We start from the raw sequence: 23,731 nt of genomic DNA, 5'->3' as shown, positions 1-23,731 counted from the left end.
TGTGTGTGTAATGTGTGTGTAATGTGTATGTAATGTGTATGTAATGTGTGTGTAATGTGTATGTAATGTGTGTGTGTAATGTGTGTGTAATGTGTATGTAATGTGTATGTAATGTGTGTGTAATGTGTGTGTGCGTGCGCAAGTTCATTACATTTACTAACTTTCAATACAAAGTTATAAAAGCTCCAACATTGAGGGAATAGCTCCCGTTTTCATCCATATAGTTAACTTAACCTAATGTCACATCCATTGACAAAGGCTTCTATATTATACACACATTCCTCTGCCATCCGTAAAGAACACGTCCGTGCAGATTGACTCTGTAAAAAGATAATAATGTATGGATTGTTGAGCTATAGCTCCGCTCTAGAACACAGAACACACTGCCTGTCTGCCACTTCACGGGAACATTCCAAGATTCCATTTCATGAATCTCAATGACATTGGCTCTACACTGGACCTTTGGAGCTGTCTCACAGAGACTCTGAGAGGTCTGGGCTCTGACTAGATGACAGGGCTATGGAACAGAACAGAACAGTCACTCCCGGGTCGGCACAACGCGCTCACAATGCTCCGGCTATGGAAACCCTGTCTGATTCATGAACTCCGGGCTTTTGTGGCCTTCCTAATGGCACGCCGGGAGGGCAACAACACAACGCTACGCACACGCAGTAACACAAAGACAGCCGGCCCAGCTTTTCCCATCCAGGGCTGTTCACTAGGAACAGAAAGACCACGGGACCGCTCTATAAGCCCCTTTTATAAGCCATGTAGAGCACAATAGCTAGGGCACCGCTTTTCCCATCCACACACATACTATTCACTTCTTAATATCGCTCATCTGGGCTGAGAGAAAACATTTAAAGGGGAGGGTTTCATCTCCATTGATTGTCTTGTGCAAGCCTGGGGTAGAGAATACAAAGTGAAAAGCAGACGAAAACAATTCGATAAAAAGTGACTTGAATGTGCCTTTCATAGGAAGGAACAATGGCCGCCTCACAATAGGCCTCAGGTTCTTCTCGAGTCTTCCAGCCTGGTTCTCATGCCACAAAGAAAATAGATTGACTTGAGTTCGGTAGCTGGAATACAATAAATATCCGACCATGTTCGCCTTGGTAAAAGAGAGAGAGACTTGTGCTTTCCTCCAGTTCCAGGAAAAATTCTTAACACGAGTGTCAGGATAAGATGAAGCAACAAGGAACGGGTTGGGCTGTCTGAACAACGTGATACTGTTAATAAACTGCTATGGTGGTGTGAATACTTAGAAGAGTTTAACAAAACACAACATTAACCCTGTTTCTGTTCTCTCCTCCCTCTCCTCTCTCCTCCTCTCCTCCCTTCCTTCTGTTCTCTCCTCCCTCTCCTCTCTCCTCCTCTCCTCCCTTCCTTCTGTTCTCTCCTCCCTCTCCTCTCGCCTCCTCTCCTCCCTTCCTTCTGTTCTCTCCTCCCTCTCCTCCCTCTCCCTCTCCTCCCTTCCTTCTGTTCTCTCCTCCCTCTCCTCTCTCCTCCTCTCCTCCCTTCCTTCTGTTCTCTCCTCCCTCTCCTCTCCTCCCTTCCTTCTGTTCTCTCCTCCCTCTCCTCCCTCTCCCTCTCCTCCCTTCCTTCTGTTCTCTCCTCCCTCTCCTCTCTCCTCCTCTCCTCCCTTCCTTCTGTTCTCTCCTCCCTCTCCTCTCTCCTCCTCTCCTCCCTTCCTTCTGTTCTCTCCTCCCTCTCCTCTCTCCTCCTCTCCTCCCTTCCTTCTGTTCTCTCCTCCCTCTCCTTCCTCCTCCTCTCCTCCCGTCCTTCTCTAATTGGAGATGTAGAGACATTTCTCTCTCTTTACAGGGTCGTAAAACAGTATTATTCAACCTCTCCTCCTTCACTGTTTCACTCCTTCGTTTTTTCCCACAGCAAAAGGGGGATCATCATGAACAATGCAACAATCTGCACTTAATGCTAATTTATACAACTAACTAATTACTACCAACTGGTGGAAATCACATATGGAGGTTCCCTCTCTCCCACGCTAGGGCTGTGAACTCAACGGTGTGTGTGCGTGTGTACATGCATGAGTGTGTGTGTGCAAGCGTGCATGCGTGCGTATGTGTGTGTGTGTGTGTGTGTGTGTGTGTTGGACACTTTGAGACAGCATAGGGGCCTGTGGAGGATTAGCTAGCCCAGGGGATTGACAGACAGATAAAGAGAGAGAGCGAGAGAGCGAGAGAGAGAGTCTGCTGGGTTCCCTCAAGTTCTCAAGGCCCCTTTCTTTCATTTTCTTTTCTATCTCCTCCTTTCTTGTTCTCTTCTTCTTCATCGGGGAATGTATCCGCCCTTCCTATTGTCAGCCATTCAAGTGTATGGATGCGTGAGTGAGCTCCTACCAGTGTGTGCTAGTGTGGCACAATGGCCCTGGCTAAGTGCTGTGTTATAAAATGCCCCACTGGCTCTAAAAGCGAGCTGGAGTTTTTTTGTCCGTCACCATGAAAATAAATGTGCTCTGTGACATACGTTAGTGATTGACATTTTAGGTAGGGAGACACATGCTGCCACCGGAGAGCGTTCTACGTGTGTGTGTGTCTGTGTGTTTCGGGCGTCTGCGTACGTACGTACGTGTGTTTGTGCGCACATAAGTCACAGCCCCCTCGGCAGTAAAAACAGCCCATTCCCCCTGACCCCTAGCTCTGTCTACAACCCCACAGATCATAAAGCTGCCGTTACACCTGACCTGGGACCTGCCCTTAAGACATCCTGGATGGCCTGAACCCAGAGCAGCACCATGAGAGAGGCTCCTTACTTCCTCTCTGAAAAGTATGGTTTCACCATCTGACTACAGCTTTACAGTCAACATGTATAATACAGCTTACATAGACAACAGTAGAGATGTATAGTCTACCAGCCTATTCAAACTACCAGTCAAATATTATATTAGTCAATATCAAGCATTCAGAGAGAGGCAAAGGGGGACCAGAGTGGCCCTGACCATGAATTCACCCTGAGCATGACTCAGAGAGGGACAGGAAAGGCAGAAAGACAGAGAGGGAATGAGAGAAGCAGAGTGAGTTGCCAGGGCAGAGAGAGAGAGAGAGAGAGAGAGAGAGAGAGAGAGAGAGAGAGAGAGAGAGAGAGAGAGAGAGAGAGAGAGGGGGGGGGGGGGGGGAGAAAGAATCAGAGTGAGAAAGGGGGGGGGAGAGAGGAGAGACAGAGAGGAAGGGAGAGAGAGGGGGACTGAGAGGAAGGGGGACAGGTGAGAGAGAGGGAGACAGAGAGGAAGGGAGAGGGGGACTGCGTGGACCGAGGAGGACTGGTGAGTTGCCAGGGCGGAGGCAGTATCACTCTAGGGGCTGAGATGAACATCTGTGCCCCAAATACTGCAGCTAGTTTCCTCTATGATCTGGTTCTATCTCGCTTGTATTCTCACTCGCTATACAACAGTGTGCTACCGAAGCGAGGTGTGTGTTACTATAGGTTAAACGTACAGCCCAGTAGAGGGAGGGGAGGGTTAACTTCAGCCAACAGTGAAGTGCCTGTCCCTGGCTCCCTGTGTGTGTGTCTATCCAGCCCCAGTGCTGTCCCTCCTAAGCCCAGACCTGGCCCTCCTCTCACCCCTGCACCCCCCCCCGTGCTGCTCTCTGATCTGCTCTCATTATTAGTCCTAATCACACACACATTCACTCCAGCACGGAATCATACACACACACGCACACGCACAAGCACACGCCAGCATGATCCCCCATCAACTCCTCTTCACACACTTCCAACTCTCTACTCAACATCTGACACAATTTAAAACCAGCATTATCACGCAGCGGTGTGTGTGTGTGTCTCGGGGGTAACAGGTAGGCAGTATAGGTAGACAGAAGAGGAATGTGTTGTGTGTGAGCGCGGTGTAACATCACAAAGTCGATAAGGGAGCTCTATGGCTAGTCATTTATTAAAGGCCAACAGCGCTACTCCTGCTTGGGCGCTCTCTGGTAGTGGCTCAGCCAGCTGCTCAGTGCTCTCTCTCTCTCACACACACACACACACACACACACACACACACACACACACACACACACACACACACACACACACACACACACACACACACACACACACACACACACACACACACACACACACACACACACACACACACACACACACACACACAGAGACACAGGGGAGATGAGGCAGTCTGTACTGACCCAGTATCTTACACACACACCAGCGTGTCTTTGTACCACGCCACACATTTATCTAGCCACTAAGTAGAGCAGCACTGGTCACACTGATAAAAACTATGTCTTTGTAACTTCTGCCTCAACCCTGGACCAGTGTGTGTGTGTGTGTGTGTGTGTGTGTGTGTGTGTGTGTGTGTGTGTGTGTGTGTGTGTGTGTGTGTGTGTGTGTGTGTGTGTGTGTGTGTGTGTGTGTGTGTGTGTATGTGTGTGTGTGTGTGTGTGTGTGTGTGTGTATGTGTGTGTGTGTGTGTGTGTGTGTGTGTGTGTGTGTGTGTGTGTGTCGAGACACTGGTTCTACACAAGGCGAGAGTCTAAGAGAACATGGCTAGTGTCTAGCTCAAGGCCTGGTTATATAAAGCCAGCCTCTCTCTCTCTCCTCTTCTCTTTTCCCCTTTCTAGTCCTGTTTTTAGGGTGTTTGTTGTTTTCTGACCAATTTCATCTCTTTAGTCCTTCTCTCACATCCCTTTCTTCACAGCACATGTGCCTATACCGGGGTGAGTGTGTGTGTGTGTGTGCACGCCCGCGTCCCTGTGTGTGTGTGCCATTGATCCAGCTGGAGGCAGGCAGTGTGTGAAAGGGGGACTGCAGCAGTATTAATACAGGCCTTTCATAATGATTAAAGCCTTCATTAATGTTTCATCCCAACCTGCCGTTTGCTGCTAATGGGCTTTGTGGAGAACACAACAAAACAATGGGCAGCCGGGAGAGAGGGAGAAAGAAAGAAAGAGAGAGAGAGAGAGAGGGCTGAGAAGGATGGAATGGATTTTTATATAGTAGGGTCTCTCTTTCTCTCTCTCTCTCGCTCTCTCTCTCTCTCTGTCTCCACCCTCACTCTTCATCTCCTCCCTTTTCTTTCCTCCCCTCTTTATGCCTTTCTGTTCTGTCTGTTGTGTGTGTGTGTGTGTGTGTGTGTGTGTGTGTGTGTGTGTGTGTGTGTGTGTGTGTGTGTGTGTGTGTGTGTGTGTCTGCTCTCAAGGCGCTGAGGCCTTTTGTTAGGGTGTTTCATTTTAACGGCAACGGTCGGAGAGATAATGGCACTACCCATTCTGATGTGGTACTGTGGCCCTGCTAATGGAGAGTGTGAAGCTACCGCTACTGCTCTCGAACTGTGTGTGTGTGTGTGTGTGTATGTCTCGGTCTGTATCTGTACTGCCTGACTCACAGATATTATTGTGGTTATACTATGGCCAGATCACGGAGTCCTCTTGTACAATAAACCCAATCCAACAACAGAACTCAAAAAGGTTCGCAGCTCCCGCACCGTCTAGCCAACAGCACACTTCTCAGAATCTCGCCAAACAACCCGGTTTATTGCGGGTCTTTTCCACCAAACTCAAAAGAACCATTTGAAAAAAACTCCACATATCAACTGGAACAACCGTAGAGCTGAATGTAGGCCAACTATAACTGGCAAAACCATACGTCTCTGGGACTCACACAAGCGCGAAAACACAGCACTGTTTTCTCACTTGTTGGGCCCTCTGTGAAGTGGAACTGGACTGTGGGGCTCAATGCAGAGCCAAAACGGCCACAGGTAGAATAGTGTATTATTTCAAGGGCAGAAGAAAATAACTCCAGTATATTATGGGACTTTGAAGCAGAAATTGGAAAACAAACATTTGTCCTAATAATGGCCCACAGCCACATATGAAGAAATGCTTGGAGCAAATGATTTTGTACAGGGCCTGTTACACTGACTGGCCTACACACACCTCCATGCAGTGTGGCGGTCTGTTATATGTACTATAAATAACCTGTACTGTACACACACACCTACACACACACCCGCATGCACACACTGCTGGCTTTCTTGTCCTGGCCTCGGCCTGTTTGACTTAGGGATCAACTGTAAAATTGTTGTGTGGCATACTCAAGAGTCTGAGCAAAGTCAAGGTGTCCACACACACGCAGCAGCAGCTGGATACACCCACACACCCACACACACACACACACACACACATAGACACATTTCCACTAAAAAGCCTCTTAAGGATCTCTACAGATCGGTGTCCCATCCTGGGGACGGTTGAGCTAATGTGCACTTATGCGATTAGCATGAGGTTGCAAGTAACAAGAATATTTCCCAGGACATAGATATATCTGATATTGTCAGAAAGCTTAAATTCTTGTTAATCTAACTGCACTGTCCAATTTATAGTAGCTATTACAGTGAAAGAATACCATTGCTATTGTTTGAGGAGAGTGCACAGTTAGGAACTTGAAAAGTTATTAATAAACCAATTAGGCACATTTGGGTAGTCTTGATACAACATTTTGAACAGAAATGCAATGGTTCATTGGATGAGTCTAAAACTTTGCACATACACTGCTGCCATCTAATGGCCAAAATCTAAATTGCGCCTGGGCTGGAATAATACATCATGGCCTTTGTCTTGCATTTCAAATATGATGGTACAAAATAAATTTTAAAAAACAATTGTTTTTTTCTTTGTATTATTTTTGACCAGATCTAATGTGTTATATTCTCCTACATTAATTTCACATTTCCACAAACTTCAAAGTGTTTCCTTTCAAATGGTATCAAGAATATGCATATATTTGCTTCAGGTCCTGAGCTACAGGCAGTCAGATTTGGATATGTCAGTTTAGCCGAAAATTGAAAGAAAGAACACACACGAAAGCACACAGAGAGATCACCTGCTACTAAAGGCTAGAGAGAGAGAGAGAGAGAGAGAGAGAGAGAGAGAGAGAGAGAGAGAGAGAGAGAGAGAGAGAGAGAGAGAGAGAGAGAGAGAGAAAGCGAGTGAGAGAGAGTGAGAGAGAAAGCGAGTGAGAGAGAGAGAGAGAGAGAGAGAGAGAGAGAGAGAGAGAGAGAGAGAGAGAGAGAGAGAGAGAGAGAGAGAGAGAGAGAGAGAGAGAGAGAAGTAAAGAGAGAGAGAGAGAGAGAGAGAGAGAGAGAGAAGTAAAAGGCTGATGGTCCCTGTACTATCAGCTGGTAATAAATATGCAAAGTGGTTGTTAGACAATGGCTCTGGACAGCTGATGCTGTCTGCCATCAAACAAAGGGCTGACTCTCTCTGTCACACACACACACCAACCCACACACATACACCCACACACCCATACACTTACAGAAACACAGACACACACACCCTGTCGCCAGGCAGTTACAAAATGTGTTCGTTAGCATGGAGCAAGAGAGGGAGGGAGACCTGGCACTATCACCTGCTACTAAAGGGTAAAGTGAGAAAGAAAACGAAAGAGAGAGTAAGAGAGAAAGAAACATAGAGAGAGAGTGAAAGAGAGAAAGATAGAAAGTGAGAGAGAGATAGAGACAGAGAGAGAAAGAAAGTGATAGGGCATGTGTGAGTGTGTGTGTGTACAGTACAGGTTATTTTAGTATTTTGGAACTTTTGTAAGTGTAATGTTTACTGTGCATTTATATTGTTTATTTCACTAAGTGTTTATTATCTATTTCACTTGCTTTGGCAATGCAAACATATGTTTACCATGCCAATAAGGCCCTTGAATTGAAATTGAGCGAGAGAGAGAGAGAGAGAGTGATAGAGAGCGATAGAGAGTGATAGGGAGAAAAGAGAAAGCGATACAGAGCAGTACATCTTTGTACATGGTGACTGACCTTCTGGTTCGTTTTTGATGAGCTCCTCCATTTTCCTCTGTTTCAGTGTGTCCACCACGTCAGCCAGGCTGCCCTTACGTCTCTCTGGGGTCCCCAGCGCTACGGCCCCTGAACCACCCTCCTCCACCTGCTGCTTACTGCCTGGAGAGGTAGAGGAGTTGTGCTGGGGGTAGGGGCTCAGAGACCAACCCTGGTCCTGCAGAGAGAAAGAGAGAGAGAGAGAGAGAGATAGGGGAGAGGAAGTATGAGTACTTGTCTTAAAGGCCTAGTGCATTCAAAAACATGATTTTCTTATATATATTTCCACACTATGAGGGATGGAATAATACTGTGAAATTGTGAAAATTATGATATGCCATTTCAGTGTAAGAGCTTTTTTGGTGGGATGGAGTTTTCGCCTGCTTGGTGACATCACCAGGCGGTTAATTAGTTAATAGACCAATAAGAAATATAGTTCCAAACCTCTCTGCCAATAACAGCTAGTTTTCTGTTTCCCCCTCCCCACTCAGGCCACTCCCAGACAGGCCTAGCAAAATGCTTGCTTGAGAAGTTCTTTGCTTAGAAGCTATTTTTGTTTCTTTTTGACCATTTTAATTGAAATCATTCACACTAAGGTAGTTAATTGCTCCCCAGAAATGATTTGATATTGAGATAAAAATGGCTGAGTTGGACATTTAATAATATTCCATTAATTATAGTTTGAATTCAGCTTATTGCTGATGTTTGTGGCAAAACCAGTATCTCAAACTCACTCACAGAACAGCCACAGAGAGGAAGAGAGGAGATTGAGAGAAAGGGGAGAAGTAGAGAAGTATAGGGGGATGAGGACAGGAGAAGAGAGAAGAGAGAGAAAGGGAAGAGAGTGGGAAGAAAGGAAATCCAGACAAGATTAAAATGTAAAACTCAGAGATCCGCACGGAGGAGAGGAAGACTACAGTAACTGGCATCCTCCCTCTCATTATCCCTCGTTCTCTCCTTCTTTTAGCTGGCTGTGCTACACTTTCATCGGTGGCCAGCCATCTTAAGTTAGGGCACTCACTCTCTGTTGGATCCTAAGGAATCTGCATGCCACTGAGTTGGAGGTGGTTAACAGAGGAAAGACATAAAACAGAAATTATTTCACTCAGGCTGTTGGGAGAGAGCTACTGTAATGTCTTTCAAAGACTAAACTGTTTCACTTTGAAAGAGATCCAACAAGCATTCCTGCTCGTCCAAATGTCTCACTTGCAAGTTTTCTCCGTGAAAGAGCTGATTTGTGACAATAAACTTAGGTTGCATCGCCATCACAGAAATGTACAGAAAACGTTCACACAACAACCAGAAACAGTACGTTTTACATCAAAGAACATCCTGGAATCATAACCTTTGATATGCCAACTCCACTGTCCTGTCAAGAGATTTCGCGGGGTCTCAACTAAATGAACTGTGACAATGTGGTGACGACCTTGTCATGATCAGCTTTGTGACTGCACGCACACTTCAGCTGCCAACTTTATTAACAAGCAGACACACACTTACACTACATCACACTGCACGCACGCACGGACACACACACCCACAACACAACACACTAAAACAGGTGGTATGAGATAATAGGAACAGATTAGTCAAAGATGAACCCTGATTTACAGGTGGACGATTGACCTTGTCTGCAAATACCTGACTTGTTTTGTAATTAAACTTTACAAAAGATCTCCCTGCTCTGGCTTTTTCCAGAGAGAAGAGTTTAGATGCTTAGGGCAGCAACACCCGCTGTGTGTGTGTGTGTGTGTGTGTGTGTGTGTGTGTGTGTGTGTGTGTGTGTGTGTGTGTGTGTGTGTGTGTGTGTGTGTGTGTGTGTGTGTGTGTGTGTGTGTGGCAGACAATGAGCTTATCCCAAGGAAAAGACAGAGGCCTGGGAATGCTTGGCCTAACTCACACCTTTAGGAGGTACGCCAGTGTTTTACACTCCCAAGTGGCACAGCGGTCTAAGGCACTGCATCTCAGTGCTAGAGGCGTCACTACAGACCCTGGTTCGATTCCAGGCTGTATCACAACCGGCCGTGATCCTATAGGGCGTCGTCCGGGTTAGAGTTTGACCGGGGTAAGCCGCCATTGTAAATAAGAATTTGTTCCTAACTGACTTGCCTAGTTAAAGAAAATAAACACGCATGCACACACACATACCCTGATATCGGTATCACATTGTAAATGATATCTCTACATGCCTGTGAGCTTTTATTGAGCAGATGAGGTACTAATACTGAACTGGTTTCCTGATGTACAGTAGTTTCCTCGTTAATATCGCTGCCACATACCGTAACTGTCTCTATGAACTGTACCATCCTCGACAGATCATTCAGCAGTCTGAAGTCAGTTGGTTTCACCTTGTGATATTAATACGGCTTTCATTGTCAACGAACCGGCACGTTATAGCAGAGAGACGAGCAAAGTCCAGAAGGGAACAGATTCTCACCTGGGAAAGTGCTGTCACTTTCCGTGACTCCTCCTAGAGACTGTGTACATGTACACTCACTCACACCACTCCCAGAGAGGAAGTCAACACATTCAATAATTCACTCACAAATGGGTTTTAGGGACGTGAATGAACGCTAGCGGATAGCCAAAGCAATAAGTGAGATTCAATAGGTGAGATGTGTCACCAGGTTCTGTGGTCACGGTACAGTATAATAGTGGTGGTTCTGTGTTTTTGGCTCATGATCTCCACGTTTCTAATGAGGTGGCCAGCTAGTCTGCTGATCACCGAAGGCTACAGAACTGTTAACTCTTCCCTTCATCTTTCTCTCTCTCTCTTCTATCTCTCTTTCCCCCCTACCGCCCTCTCTCTCTCTCTCTTCTATCTCTCTTTTCCCCCTACCGCCCTCTCTCTCTCTCTCTCTCTCTTCTATCTCTCTTTCCCCCCTACCGCCCTCTCTCTCTCTCTCTCGCTCTCTCAACTCAATTTCAATTCAATGGGCTTTATTTGCATAGGAAACATATGTTTACATTGCCAAAGGAAGTGAAATAGATAATAAACAAAAGTGAAATAAGCAATCAAAAAATTAACAGTAATTAACTAGAGACATTTCAAATGTCATATTATGACTACAGTATATACAGTGTTGTAACGATGGGCAAATAGTTAAAGTACAAAAAGGAAAATAAATTAACATAAATATGGGTTGTATTTACAATTGTGTTTGTTCTCTCTCTCTCGCTCTCTCTCTCGGCTGACACTGGAGCATGCTTACTGTGTGCTGGTAAACCGTCGGGGGGGGGGGGGGGGGTATAGGTGTGGGGCGTCAGGGGGGTTCTGTGTGCAGTGGACGAGGGGGGGCTTGGGTTGAACTTTTTAGAACTGTTACAATGGTGTGAAAACACAGTCTCTCCATCCTTCCCTCCTAGGATAAGGGAAGTCACATGAGAACCTTATTGATGAGACCAGAAACAGCCAAAGGGGGAGAGAAGAGAGAGAGAGCGAGAGAGGCTGAAAGAGAGAGGAAGAAATAAAAAGAAAGAGAGAAAGAGAGAGAGAGGAGAGTGGCAGAGGTTTTCCATCGGTTGTGACTGGATCTGCCCACATTAGTGAAGCATGGCATCTCCACCAGCCCAGTCACACCTGTCACATCCCATTAATTTAATCCACGGCATACTTAGCAAAGCAGCACTCTTTATTTCTAGAAAAGATGTCTTGAAAAGAAAAAGAAAACAGAAAAGAGAGCGTGGTGGAGTACGCTCGGATCTCTTTTCCTCCCTTCTTCAAATCGGCACGCGTCATCTTGAGACGGCCACAACGAGGGTCATTTCTTAATCAAAGAGAATTAATACAACATGATTCCTCCTCAAAGTCGGCTACATTTGGACTGTCATCCACATAGCAGCAACTTAAATGGCTTATATTCTCCCTCCATATTATAATCCACACGCCATCCAGCATATTTACTCATGCTATTCAAGTAGCCTGCAGAAGATTACAACAAACGGCAAGTTCAACTCAGGAATCAGCCTAACAACCTGTCATACAGAGACCTGATTGTATTTGTGTGTGTGTGTGTGTGTGTGTGTGTGTGTGTGTGTGTGTGTGTGTGTGTGTGTGTGTGTGTGTGTGTGTGTGTGTGTGTGCGCACGCTAGCGAGAGCATATTTTTAATAATATAAATGTATTTATACATACTGTAAATGTTAGTCTCTGTCTTTAAAGAAGAGAACGCATATTTGTCTGTGTCCGTGTGTGTCTATGTGTGTATGCATGTCTGTGTATGCTTGGGTGGTGTTTAAGTATGTTTGTGTGAGTGCCAGTATGTTTGTAGCATGCGCCAGTGAGTGTGAGTCTATGTATTTGATGTGGCAGGCTGACAGTGTGGGTGGTTCTGCTGCCTTTAGTTTGCAGATGTCAATTCTCTTCCGAACGGCTGTAACAAAGTGAAACTGCGCCTCTCTCCTTCTCTCCCTCTCCGTCTTGCTCTCGTTCTCTCTCTCCGTTCTTTATCCCTTTAGTGCCTCTGCATGGGAACAGAATTAAACAACTTTTGTCTTCTTAAGCTCATCTGTGAGGAGAGGCAGATTTAAACACACTTAACTCTTGCCAAAAAAATGCAAAATGCAATTTTTTCCATCCGCCAGCACAGATGCTCATGTTCCCTCTCTCTTTTTATTCCTCCGTCTTCCTCTTCCCTCCTTCATTCTCTCCGTTGCCCTCCAGGAGAAACCTACCCATTTACCTTAGAGGGTCTCTGTTTCTTTCTTTTTCTCTCTCTGTTTCCGTCCCTCTCTCTCTCTGTCCCTCTGTCTTTCCCTTTCCCTCTATCTTCCTCTCTCTGGGTACATCTGAGCACACACACCCCTCCACCCTGTGTGGGTTTGAAGCAGAGCAGAGCAACACTAACAGTAGCAATTGAGGGGGTGCAATTCCCTGCCATGTCTCCATGTTGGGAAGGTGTATGTGTTTAATGTGTGGTGCCGTGGTGTCGACAATTAAGGCATGGCCAATCTGGCAGTGGGAGTCACAGGAGGCACCTGAAGCACACACTCACTCACTCACTCACACACACACACACACACACACACACACACACACACACACACACACACACACACACACACACACACACACACACACACACACACACACACACACACACACACACACACACACACACACACACAGGCTAGAGGGATGTAAGTGCTCGCTCCTGGAGGTGACACTGACACCTACTCACTGGTCTTAAGCCAGCGCTGCCACACACACACGCACGCAAGCGCGCGCACACACACACACACACACACACACACACACACACACACACACACACACACACACACACACACACACACACACACACACACACACACACACACACACACACACACACACACACACACACACACACACACTGCTCAAACAATCCCAATCCCTTTAGCACGGGGCTAAACACACACCTCGTCTGCTCTCTGACTCTGAGCCTGCTGTGGCATCCACACCCACCGGTTGGCCCACTCACAGCCTAACCCTACCCCGCACTCCTTACCCCACCTCCCATCTTATCTCAGCTTGGAGGACAAATACTCACCCCTACAAAGACCATCCCATCCGCACACTGTAGTAAAAACGTGTTCATATTTAATCTAATAATGTATATTTTACAATTTCACAATAATAATCATAACTTTCAAAAAAAATCATTATATTAAAATGCAATAATAATAATAATACTCCTATGATCTATTTTGTTTTTAAATCATTGCACAAAATGGTCGAGATATTCCAGTTAAATTTACCTAAACAGAAATGCACAGCTTTATTTTGTATATTTTAAATAACAGTTTATTAAATCAATGCATGCCAATATTTTTAAGAGGCCATTAATTGTCTACAAGCAAGCATGTGTTTATTCATTATGACAGCACTGGCAGGAGAAACTAAGTGTGACCACTGCGTTTGGTTTAAGTGCTTGGTGTGCTGCTTCAAATCTGTCAAAATTCATACGAAAAAAATCGAATCGAGGGCACGCGGCGCCTGGAGAATTTGGACCTGAAATAAGCAGATTAATATTGTTGTTGTTGCTGTTTTTTTGTTTCTTGAGCGCGCGGCAGGACCTTATTAAACGGACAAAAGGTACAGTAATTAATACCTATCCATTACTACCTGTCTGTGAAACCCTTCCCGCGCTAACACAATTCAACTGTTTGATTAGGCTACTAACCGTACAACTCAGGGGAAGAAGTGGAGAAAGAAAGAAAGGATAAATGCGCACCTTCATTTACTTCTACAAACACACATGAGGGGGAAAAAAAGTTTTCGTTTTTTTAACTGCACCTCCTCTCCTCTCCTCTCAACTCGGAGTGGCAGCTTGGAGAGATGAAGAGGTCAGTGTGTTGGGGAGCGCGCCTCGCTGCCGTGTTAATTTACCATGACAAGATAAAGCGCGGTAATCTCCTGGCGGATGCTGCCTCTACAGCCGCCACTACCCGGCGACGAGCGCAGTCCATTTCCTCTCCCATATCACTTTATACAATTGCCGTGACAAAGCCCCTCCGAGTCGCGCGGTGTAAAGCTCTCTCTCTCAACTCTTCTGCCAGTCAGCGCAGAGCGGATTGAGAGGGTAAAGCCGTAGCAAAACTTAACATCTTACAAATGCCAAGCCTTGCCGTTTGCGCTAAATCCACCCTGTCCAGGAGACGGCTCGGTCGCGCTTTAATAATCCACATCAAATATTATGCGGGCGCACCCCTCCTTCTCCTTTTTACTGTTTCTCGTGTCAGTCAACCAACTGGCTCAAGTCGCATCTCATGTATAGTGGAATTTATAGTGTTGAAAAACGTACGGAATTTGGAGATTATATTTGTAGCATAGGCCTAAGTAATAATAATAATAATAATAAAAGGACATATATTTATACTTTAATTATTCATTAATACGTGATTCATCACACTTAAAACAATAATCATTACTAAACGTTTTCACACTTCAAACCAATGCCTGATCTAATGTCTCAGTTTAAAAATACCTCCCACTATTATCTTAACATTACAAAGGTTATGACCTGTAGTCTCCCAAACATCAGGTCCAATACCTACTGTCAACAGCATGCCATGACAACGTCTATCTTCCTGGTGGGCAGTGGCGGTTCTGGGGGGGGGGGGGGGGGGGGGGGGGCAGTGCCCCTGTGACAACAATTTTGGACCCCCTTGTGGCCCCTCTAAATGTGGAGTATGAAATAATTTTTACATAACACATTTCTTCTATCTTTCTTTTTTTACATCCATTATTAGACAGTGGCAACGATGATGATTATGAACATGGTCTTTTGCCTGCTAACGCCTGCAATGCAGTGAAGAAAACGATGACAACAATAACATCTAATGTAACTGGCCCCTCTAACAGTTCAACTGGCCCCAGCTTGGCCCCCCATGTTGAAATGGTCTAGAACCGCCACTGCTGGTGGGAGAGAAAGAAAGAGGACTTTGGTTTACAGTCAGTGACTGTTGTGTGACAGGCAGCAGAGTCCAGTCTGATGTGCAATCAGCAGGTTAATTACAGAATTAGCTTACCATTACGGTCCTTAAGCACCCTTTCATTGTTTTACAGCCAGAGTCTCACAACATTTACTGTGTGGTGGTTTATCAGCAGTACAGGGGAAGGTCTGAAGACAGTGTGCTGCTGCTAGCCAGCTGCTCTTCAGGTGTGGCTCAACGTGAGGCTAACGTGAGGGAAACTATGAGGGTTACTGAGGCTACGCGCACACACACACACACACACACACACACACACACACACACACACACACACACACACACACACACACACACACACACACACACACACACACACACACACACACACACACACACACACACACACACACACACCTATACAGTATACATCACACACACCTATAGATCCCAATGATTATATGCATTTACTGTCACCACACACAGTCACCCTTTTCCCAGCAGAACATGACTCACTGACATGGCTCACACTGACAGTCACACATGTACCACGTCTCCATGCCTCGCCGTCTCCATGCCTCGCTACAGCACAGACACGGGCTTTCACACTAAAACAAAAAAGAAACGCGATTCACACCATAAGAGCACTCTCGAGCATCTTTTGTGTCCAGTTTCCCCCCAATATTATTTCCTCTGTTGGAAGTATGTGTTACTTCAAAACCGGATGCCATAAATAAAACTCTCTGTAATTACAGTCTAATGAAGGATAAATGAGGATAAACTGATCCTAGACCTGTCCTTAAGTGCCAACTTCCACCTCAACAGCGTGGCAGGATTTAAACTCCAGACGACCAATAAGAAGAGTCGAAACAAAGCCAAGTAGCCAATAAGAGCAGTTATATGATATGAAGACAACGAGGGGTTGTTTTACCATGGCACTGTGCAGGGTGGGGGGGCTGTCCAGGGGGCGGGGCGAGCGGGGGGACACCTTGCTGCAGTAGGGCGTCAGGGGGAGGTGCATGACAGCCTGTCCATCATCTCTCTCTTCCTCTTCCAGTCTCTGTCTGCTGGTTGCCATGACTACCTCTCCATCTGTCCCCCCATATGGAGAGATTGGTCGCTTGGAAGACATCCTGGAAAAAACAGAGAGAGAGGAAGAAGAGAGAGAGAGAGAGAGGGGGAGAGTGAGTATGAAACATTCAGGGATGTAATATGAGCTGTGGGTGACAGTGGGAGAAACACTAGTCTTTGATTCATTTCAATAGTTATATTTATAGAAAAAGTTCATCATTATTAATTCCCTATTATTCAATGGTCCCCAATGGCCCGCTCTCTGTGTCTCTGAACCCCAAGATCTCTCTCTCTCTCTCTCCCTCTCCCCCTCTCTCTCTCTCAGCAGATAATACCCACTGTAATAATATACAGTAAATCATCTACATCCGCTAGTCAGAGGAAAAGCTCTTTAGACCTTCAAACACAATCACATCCATGTTTACCATCAGGTCCTTTCAACACACACACACACACACACAAACACACACACGGTACGCAATAACCCATTACTGCAAATGGAGCCAGGTTGGGCTGACATTTTATGACAAATGGCCGAGGCCTGGCACAGGCCCTTTCACTCCAGCAGCACGCTGACAGTGATGTGAATGAAAACCTCGTACCTGACAATACCAGTGAATATAACAAACATAGAGGCTGTGCATTTGTTACTTTGCCTTTGTTTCCCATTGAAAGCAGAGGGAGGGGAAGAACAGTGGCATCTATTAGATGAACTCTCCCCAACATAAATGTGCCCCCGGTGAATAGGGACAAAATGAATATGTTCCAATAATAGAGTTTAATACGGCTGGCAGCGTCTCCCTAAGTGCTTTCAAAGGCTCTCGTTCAGCCTTGAAGTTACTGCTACGATGACCCAGGGTGAGAGGGGGGAGGGAGAGAAAGGGGGGGGGGTGGAGAGAGAGAAGGAGGGAGGAGAATACGAAACACTAATGTATAGGCAGAAAGTCAGACATCCGAGGAGCAACAGGCTTGGAGCATAAGATTCGAAACTGTATTTCTTGCACCGCCACCAACAACCATTCTGTTTGAGAAAAGAGGAGACCAACATGAGAATACGTAAACCTGCTGAGCAGGACTGCTGTCCCTAGAGGTTCAAACAGATGCCAAATGTATTGAGTGTTCCTTCAAGGAAGTGAGTGGCAGCTGCCAGTAAGCTCTCTGTTTTGATTCTACACTGTATTGATGAATAGTCCAGTAATCCAGTCACCTCTGTCTAGTCTGGGGCTGTGTCTGAAATCTGTCTTCCCTACTACTTCCTAAAACGGCATACTGTGTACTAATCGTACTATATACTATTTACAACGTACTGTTTAGTAAAATCCAATGTGGTAAGCAGCTATACCAAGAATGCTTCATCCAATGAGCAATTGCATTGATTTCCGCCATTTGTATATTTTGTTACAGAATGTCACTCTATCTGATTATCAGCTGTTCTCGTTCCTCAATAGTGTGCAGTGAATTCTACTAGATGAAAATCCGAAATGAGTGTGACATCCTGGCATTTGAAGCATACAAAATGTCAAAAAATGTCACATACTATAAAACCTTCTATTTTCGCGTACCCAAAATGCCTACTATTTAGAACGTAATTATGGGGTATTGGGACACAACCTGTGTGTCTGTTTCAGACTCCTCCCCAACAGTACCAGTGTGGTCCAGAACTACAACACTCCAGTACCGTAACACTGACCTGGAAACAGATTATATCCCCTCTATTTATTGGCTTTCCTTTGGCTTCACGTCTGGCGTTGTTCCTCCACGCAGATCCACTTTCAGACATCATTTATTGCTTATTTGTTTTATGACAAAGACGAAGGCAAACAAGACATAGTGTTTCTCGCTGCAGGGAAGGATGGAGAAAAACCCACAGCAGTTATGGGACTGCGACTTTAACCACGTGACATGGAGGGGAAGAAAATCACTAAATCTATGGTTCTGTCAATAGTACACATGTATAGTCGTAAATTGCTACATCGTGCTTACACCCATATATATATATATATATAGTCGTCTATCTATATCAATATGTATATTCTACTATCTGCACATGCCTATTCCAGAATTCTGCACATGCTTTAAACACAGCAGCATCAGTGATGTTGACACATGATTTTAAATGATTAAATGAAAGGACATTTTAAGACTGGTTTTTCCAAAACAACAAGAAAGTGTAGAAATGAAAACAATTGTGATATTTCTAAATATATATCTTTATCATCTGTGAAACGTTGGAAAGTGTGTGTTGAGTTCCCCCAGTGTTTCACACTCTGGGCAGAGAGAGAGGAAGGCCCAGCTGTATCAACTACAGGCCACGCGGCACGCACGCACGCACGCACGCACGCACGCACGCACGCACGCACGCACGCACGCACGCACGCACGCACGCACGCACGCACGCACGCACGCACGCACGCACGCACGCACGCACGCACGCACGCACGCACGCACGCACGCACGCACGCACGCACGCACGCACGCACGCACGCACGCACGCACGCACGCACGCACGCACGCACGCACGCACGCACGCACGCACGCACGCACGCACGCACGCACGCACGCACGCACGCACGCACACACACACACACACACACACACACACACACACACACACACACACACACACACACACACACACACACACACACACACACACACACACACACTGCAGGTCTGTCCTCATCACAGGCTGTTTACTTTACCTCCTTTCACTCTCACACACTGGAGCCTTTTGTTTCTGCTACACACACACCGACCCTACACACACACCACTCCGATAAACATAGCCCCTCCTCACACACACACACAACCGCCCTCAGTCCACCCCACCTCAACCAGTCTACCGCACCTCAACTAGACCACCGCCCCTCCACCCATGTCCTGTCCACACCTCTCTGCCCAGCTGCACTCCTCCCATGTCCTCTAGACACCACACAGGACTGGAGTAGTATCCCTGGACACTGATCTAAGGTCAGTTTGTGGTTTTACCGCCTAATAGTTAAGGTTAGCAGCAGGGAGGGTAAGCTGATCCTAGATCTGTGTACCCAAGAGCAACTTTTGGGCAGGTCACACACCTCTCAGGAGAACAAGAACCCAGTCTGTTGGATGCTGTGACTCCGGAATATTCCTGAGGTTAGACACAACACCCTCTCACCCCTGCATCCCCCCTCTTTCCTCCCCTCTGCTGTGCCCTCCTCTCTTCCCTCCATCTCCCTCTCACCCCTCCATCCTTCCTCCTTTCACAGCTCTCCTCTTGAGCAATAAAATGTCTATTTTCCTCCAAGCCTTTGATGTCTAATTACTATAGAACTCAGCACACCGGGTGAGCAGGTTATAGCAGCTATTTCATTTCAAGTTGGCAGACCTGTCCTGCACAACGCATGTACAGTAGTGATGTTGAGATTAAAAAGAAGAGCTTTATTAAGTAGATAAATTGGCAGCAAAGCCAGTCTCCAAGGTCATAATTAGCGACCATTAGCATAATTTCGCTCCTTCCTTCTGTGGCGCGAACACAGACAGACATGCCAAACACACCTCCCCTCTCTCCACGGCAGCCGGGAAAATAAAACCAGGCACATACAGACACACCGGGCCGTTTTACACACGCACGCACGCACGCACGCACGCACGCACACACACACACACACACACACACACACACACACACACACACACACACACACACACACACACACACACACACACACACACACACACACACACACACACACGTAAGCGTTCCTGTATGCACACACACCACTGGCCCTCACGGCAAACTGAACATGCAGTGTGGCTCGGCGCGCCAACCATCCAACCAATACATGATGTAAAAACAATCCTTTTAATCAACAGCACGGACAACACTGGGAAGAGACCTGGACATCTGATGTGTTCAGAGATCACGACTCAGGTGTCCAGCTCTCTACCTTCCTCTCTCAACTGCTGGTTGTGGGAGTTAGTGGGTTCAAAACGTACACGCACACACACACACACGCACGCACACACACACACCCTGGCTGAGCGTTAGTGTTAGCTACTAAGCTTAGATTAAAGAAGCACTTCCCCTGGACGACTTCATCTCTCTGATGATGACTGAGTGCCACTGTGTTAAGTCCCTCTCATATCACACATGTACATGTACTGTTAAGTCACTAATCGGCCAAATACACTGTCCATTAACTACCCAAGTAGACTGATTGACTGTTAATCTCCATCACAGACTGACTGACCGGTGGTTAACTCACTTAACACCAGCCAGTCCAGCACAAATGACCCACTTCAACGACGACTCACGCTGCACAGAAAGAGAGAGGAACGAGATGACACACACAAATCTAGACACACACATATATACACACACACACACAAACACACACGCTGGGCCCCGTATCTCATCACATCCCAGTAGCGATGTGTTAAATCATTCATATTAAAGCGCTCCGACGGGGGTAAAGATTTGTTTCATGTTTCATGAAGACTGAGTGAGAAACAAAGCAGTCATCTCCTATATGCTAGATGATATTACACACACCTTCAGACTGCTCTCTATCGCTCTCTCTCCCCCTCTCTCTTTCTGTCTCTCTGTCTGTCTCTGTCTCTCTCTCTATCCGTCGCTCTCTCTCTCTCTCTCTCCCTCACTCTCTATCTGTCTCTCTCTCTCTCCTTATCTGTCTCATTTTCTTTCTCTCTCTCTCTCTCGTTCCGTCTCTTTCTCACTTTCTTTCTCTAAATCACTGTGTTCATCTATCTTTCCCTCTCTTCGTAATAATTCTAACTCTTCTTCTACAGAGAGCAGAATGTTTCTCTAGAGAATACCACATTAACTGTCTTATGTACACATCCATTATACTCTATTTGAACTGTGATCCTGTATTTCAATTGCTGAATAAACATGCATATTAAACAGATATAAATGAATATTAGAATTTCATATTGGTCAAATTTAGACTGCTTCAAATAATTTCAACATTACATCAAAATGGGGCTTTAAATCCACATCCCCAAGAGGTAGTGATGTCATCTCTGTGCGATCCTTCCCCTACTACCTGTCAGTCAGGTGAAGGTTAGCTGCGTGTGAATGCGTGTGTGTGTGTGAGAGATAACTTTACAGCTGTGCCTGAGGCAAGGGAACAGAACAGCATATCAAACAGCAGTACAGAAAACCTCAGCATTTCCATAGGTACACTGTATAACACCCGAGGAATGAGTTTAAACAAATGTTCCATCAGGTATTGAAATACGGTATCAACCCTCTCTTTCTTTAACTCTCCTTTCGCTTGCTGCTTGTCTTACACTCTGTACACTCTCCCTCCATCCCATTCTTTATCCTCTCTGTCAAGTCTACATCTATTTTTCTGAGATAGCTGTAGTATTGTCTTACTGAGTGATCCTTCTTTACACAATCAGCTGTTTGTCCCCCGCCTCCCCCCCTCCTCCTTCTCCTCCTCCCCTCCTCCTCCTCCTCCCTGTGTCTTGTCTGACTCTTAAGGATATTGCCTAATATCTATTAATAGGCTGTCCTTTCTGTCAGTGGGAACAGTGAGGCTGCAACAGGAGAAAGGGAACACATAAGCTAGTGGACTTAAGGACTCCACACTTCAATGGAGTCAATGATATTCCCTGGTTATTGTGGTGGCTAGTACAGCCATTTCAGCTAGAGGGCTACAAACATACACCAGCCAATCTCCTTGACTTGGTTGTCATTCTATCTACTCAGTTCCAATTACATGCTCAATGTCATATGGGTGATGACAAGAGGAGAGCGTATAAAGGAATGAGAGAAACCTTGTAGCATTATTGCAGATGTACTGTATGCTAACATGACGCACCGACAGAGACGCACTCTCACACACAAAGCATCCTCTCTGTATTTTCTCTGAAATGGAGGCTGAGGGAGCGACCGCGTTTCCTGTCCAGATGAACCACAAATGGCAATAAGACAGTGGCCAATGTCACTGTCATCACACACACACACCGCCGATGTTTGTAGTCCCAAGTACGTGTGTGTGTGCTGTCAGGGAGGACAGAAGGCATGGGCCAGCTCATGTAGTTTGTGGTGCTCAAGTGCTTCAGTGCTTCCTTCACGCACACGCGCACACACGCACACGCACACGCACACACACACACACACACACACACACACACACACACACACACACACACACACACACACACACACACACACACTCTTCTGTTCTGTTCTGCCTGGGCTGTAGTTAGTCATCACTGCTCATTGCAGCAGTCTGCATACTTCGTCATGTTGTTGTAATCCTTATTTATTTCTTTAGACTGAGTCACCACGCTGTGATTTTCACTGACATTTTACCTTGGAGAGCTTCCATATGAGGGTTAGCTGGGGAAAATAAAGCAAGTGAAATGGGACCGCCAGTCATTCACTCGGTCATTCCGTCTTTCTCGCTCTCTTTCTGGGCTGGCTGATCTGACAGTCGCGGGGCTAGGCCGTGAGAAAAGTTTTGGAGGGAGAAAAACGCCAAAACGCCAACGTCCTCATTGCTTTTCAGGCCTATTCCCTGATGTTTATGAGGGAAGAAGTGGAGCCGTAATGTTTATTGACAGATGAACACAGATTTTCCATTGTGTGACGCTCACTGTTTAGACTCCAGTTGTTCAGCTCATCCATAAAAAGTCTTGTCCATTTGTCTCAGTCACTCTCTACGGCTCCCTGTAAAAAACACGAGACAGAGTCTCACTCAGCTCTCTGGAGTGGCCCATGGATAGAAGAGAAACAGCAACAGGTCAGACTGAACAGTCACTCTCTCTCTCTCTCACACACACACACACACACACACACACACACACACACACACACACACACACACACACACACACACACACACACACACACACACACACACACACACACACACACACACACACACACACACACACACACACACACACACACACACACACACACACACACACACACTTATTCACAGCTGGGCTCTCCCTCTTGCCCCGTCCTTTGAAACTCTCCCACCTCACCCAAATGGCCTCCTCCCTTCCCTTGACCCCCCTCCTCCCATCCCACTTCCCCTCCTCCCCCTTTCCCCCTGTCCCCCTCCCTACCTGCAGACACAGAGTTGCTATTGTACCACCCTGGGTAAGGCCAAAGAGACTAACACTGTCTGTCATTGTGGGGCGCACAGGGATGGAAAGAGGGAGAGAGAGGGGGATGGAAGGCGGGAAGGAGGGACAGAGGACACAGGAATGAGAGAATCCCAGGACTTCGCATGGCTTCTTCCCCTCTCAGAGTCAACAGCCTCCGACTTTTATTACTCCGACCGACCATGATGCAATAGTCTGCCCTAACCTTTGACCTCTAACCCCTAGCCATGTGACCCATCTCTCGTTATCCCCCTCAATGAACCCAGAAGACCCACACCAAAACACACACACACACACA

At 46.3% G+C, this 23,731-nt stretch overlaps 1 protein-coding gene across 8 annotated transcripts in view; it reads right to left on the bottom strand.

Moving 5' to 3' along the window:
* Positions 1-23,731, bottom strand: part of LOC120050019 (transcription factor SOX-5-like) — a 111,452-nt gene that overhangs the window by 83,033 nt on the left and 4,688 nt on the right. For all 8 annotated transcript variants that reach the window (XM_038996603.1, XM_038996604.1, XM_038996607.1 and 5 more), the window contains exons 2-3: positions 16,166-16,367; positions 7,805-8,000 (exon numbers count right to left, since the gene is read on the bottom strand). In XM_038996603.1, coding sequence (XP_038852531.1) covers positions 7,805-8,000; positions 16,166-16,367 — 398 coding nt within the window. The remainder of the gene's footprint in view (positions 1-7,804; positions 8,001-16,165; positions 16,368-23,731) is intronic.

Source organism: Salvelinus namaycush, chromosome 6 (genome assembly GCF_016432855.1).
Source record: "Salvelinus namaycush isolate Seneca chromosome 6, SaNama_1.0, whole genome shotgun sequence".
NCBI classification, from domain to species: Eukaryota; Metazoa; Chordata; class Actinopteri; order Salmoniformes; family Salmonidae; genus Salvelinus; species Salvelinus namaycush.
Note: the sequence above shows the minus strand (reverse complement) of the source record. Positions and strands in the feature narration are given on the sequence as shown.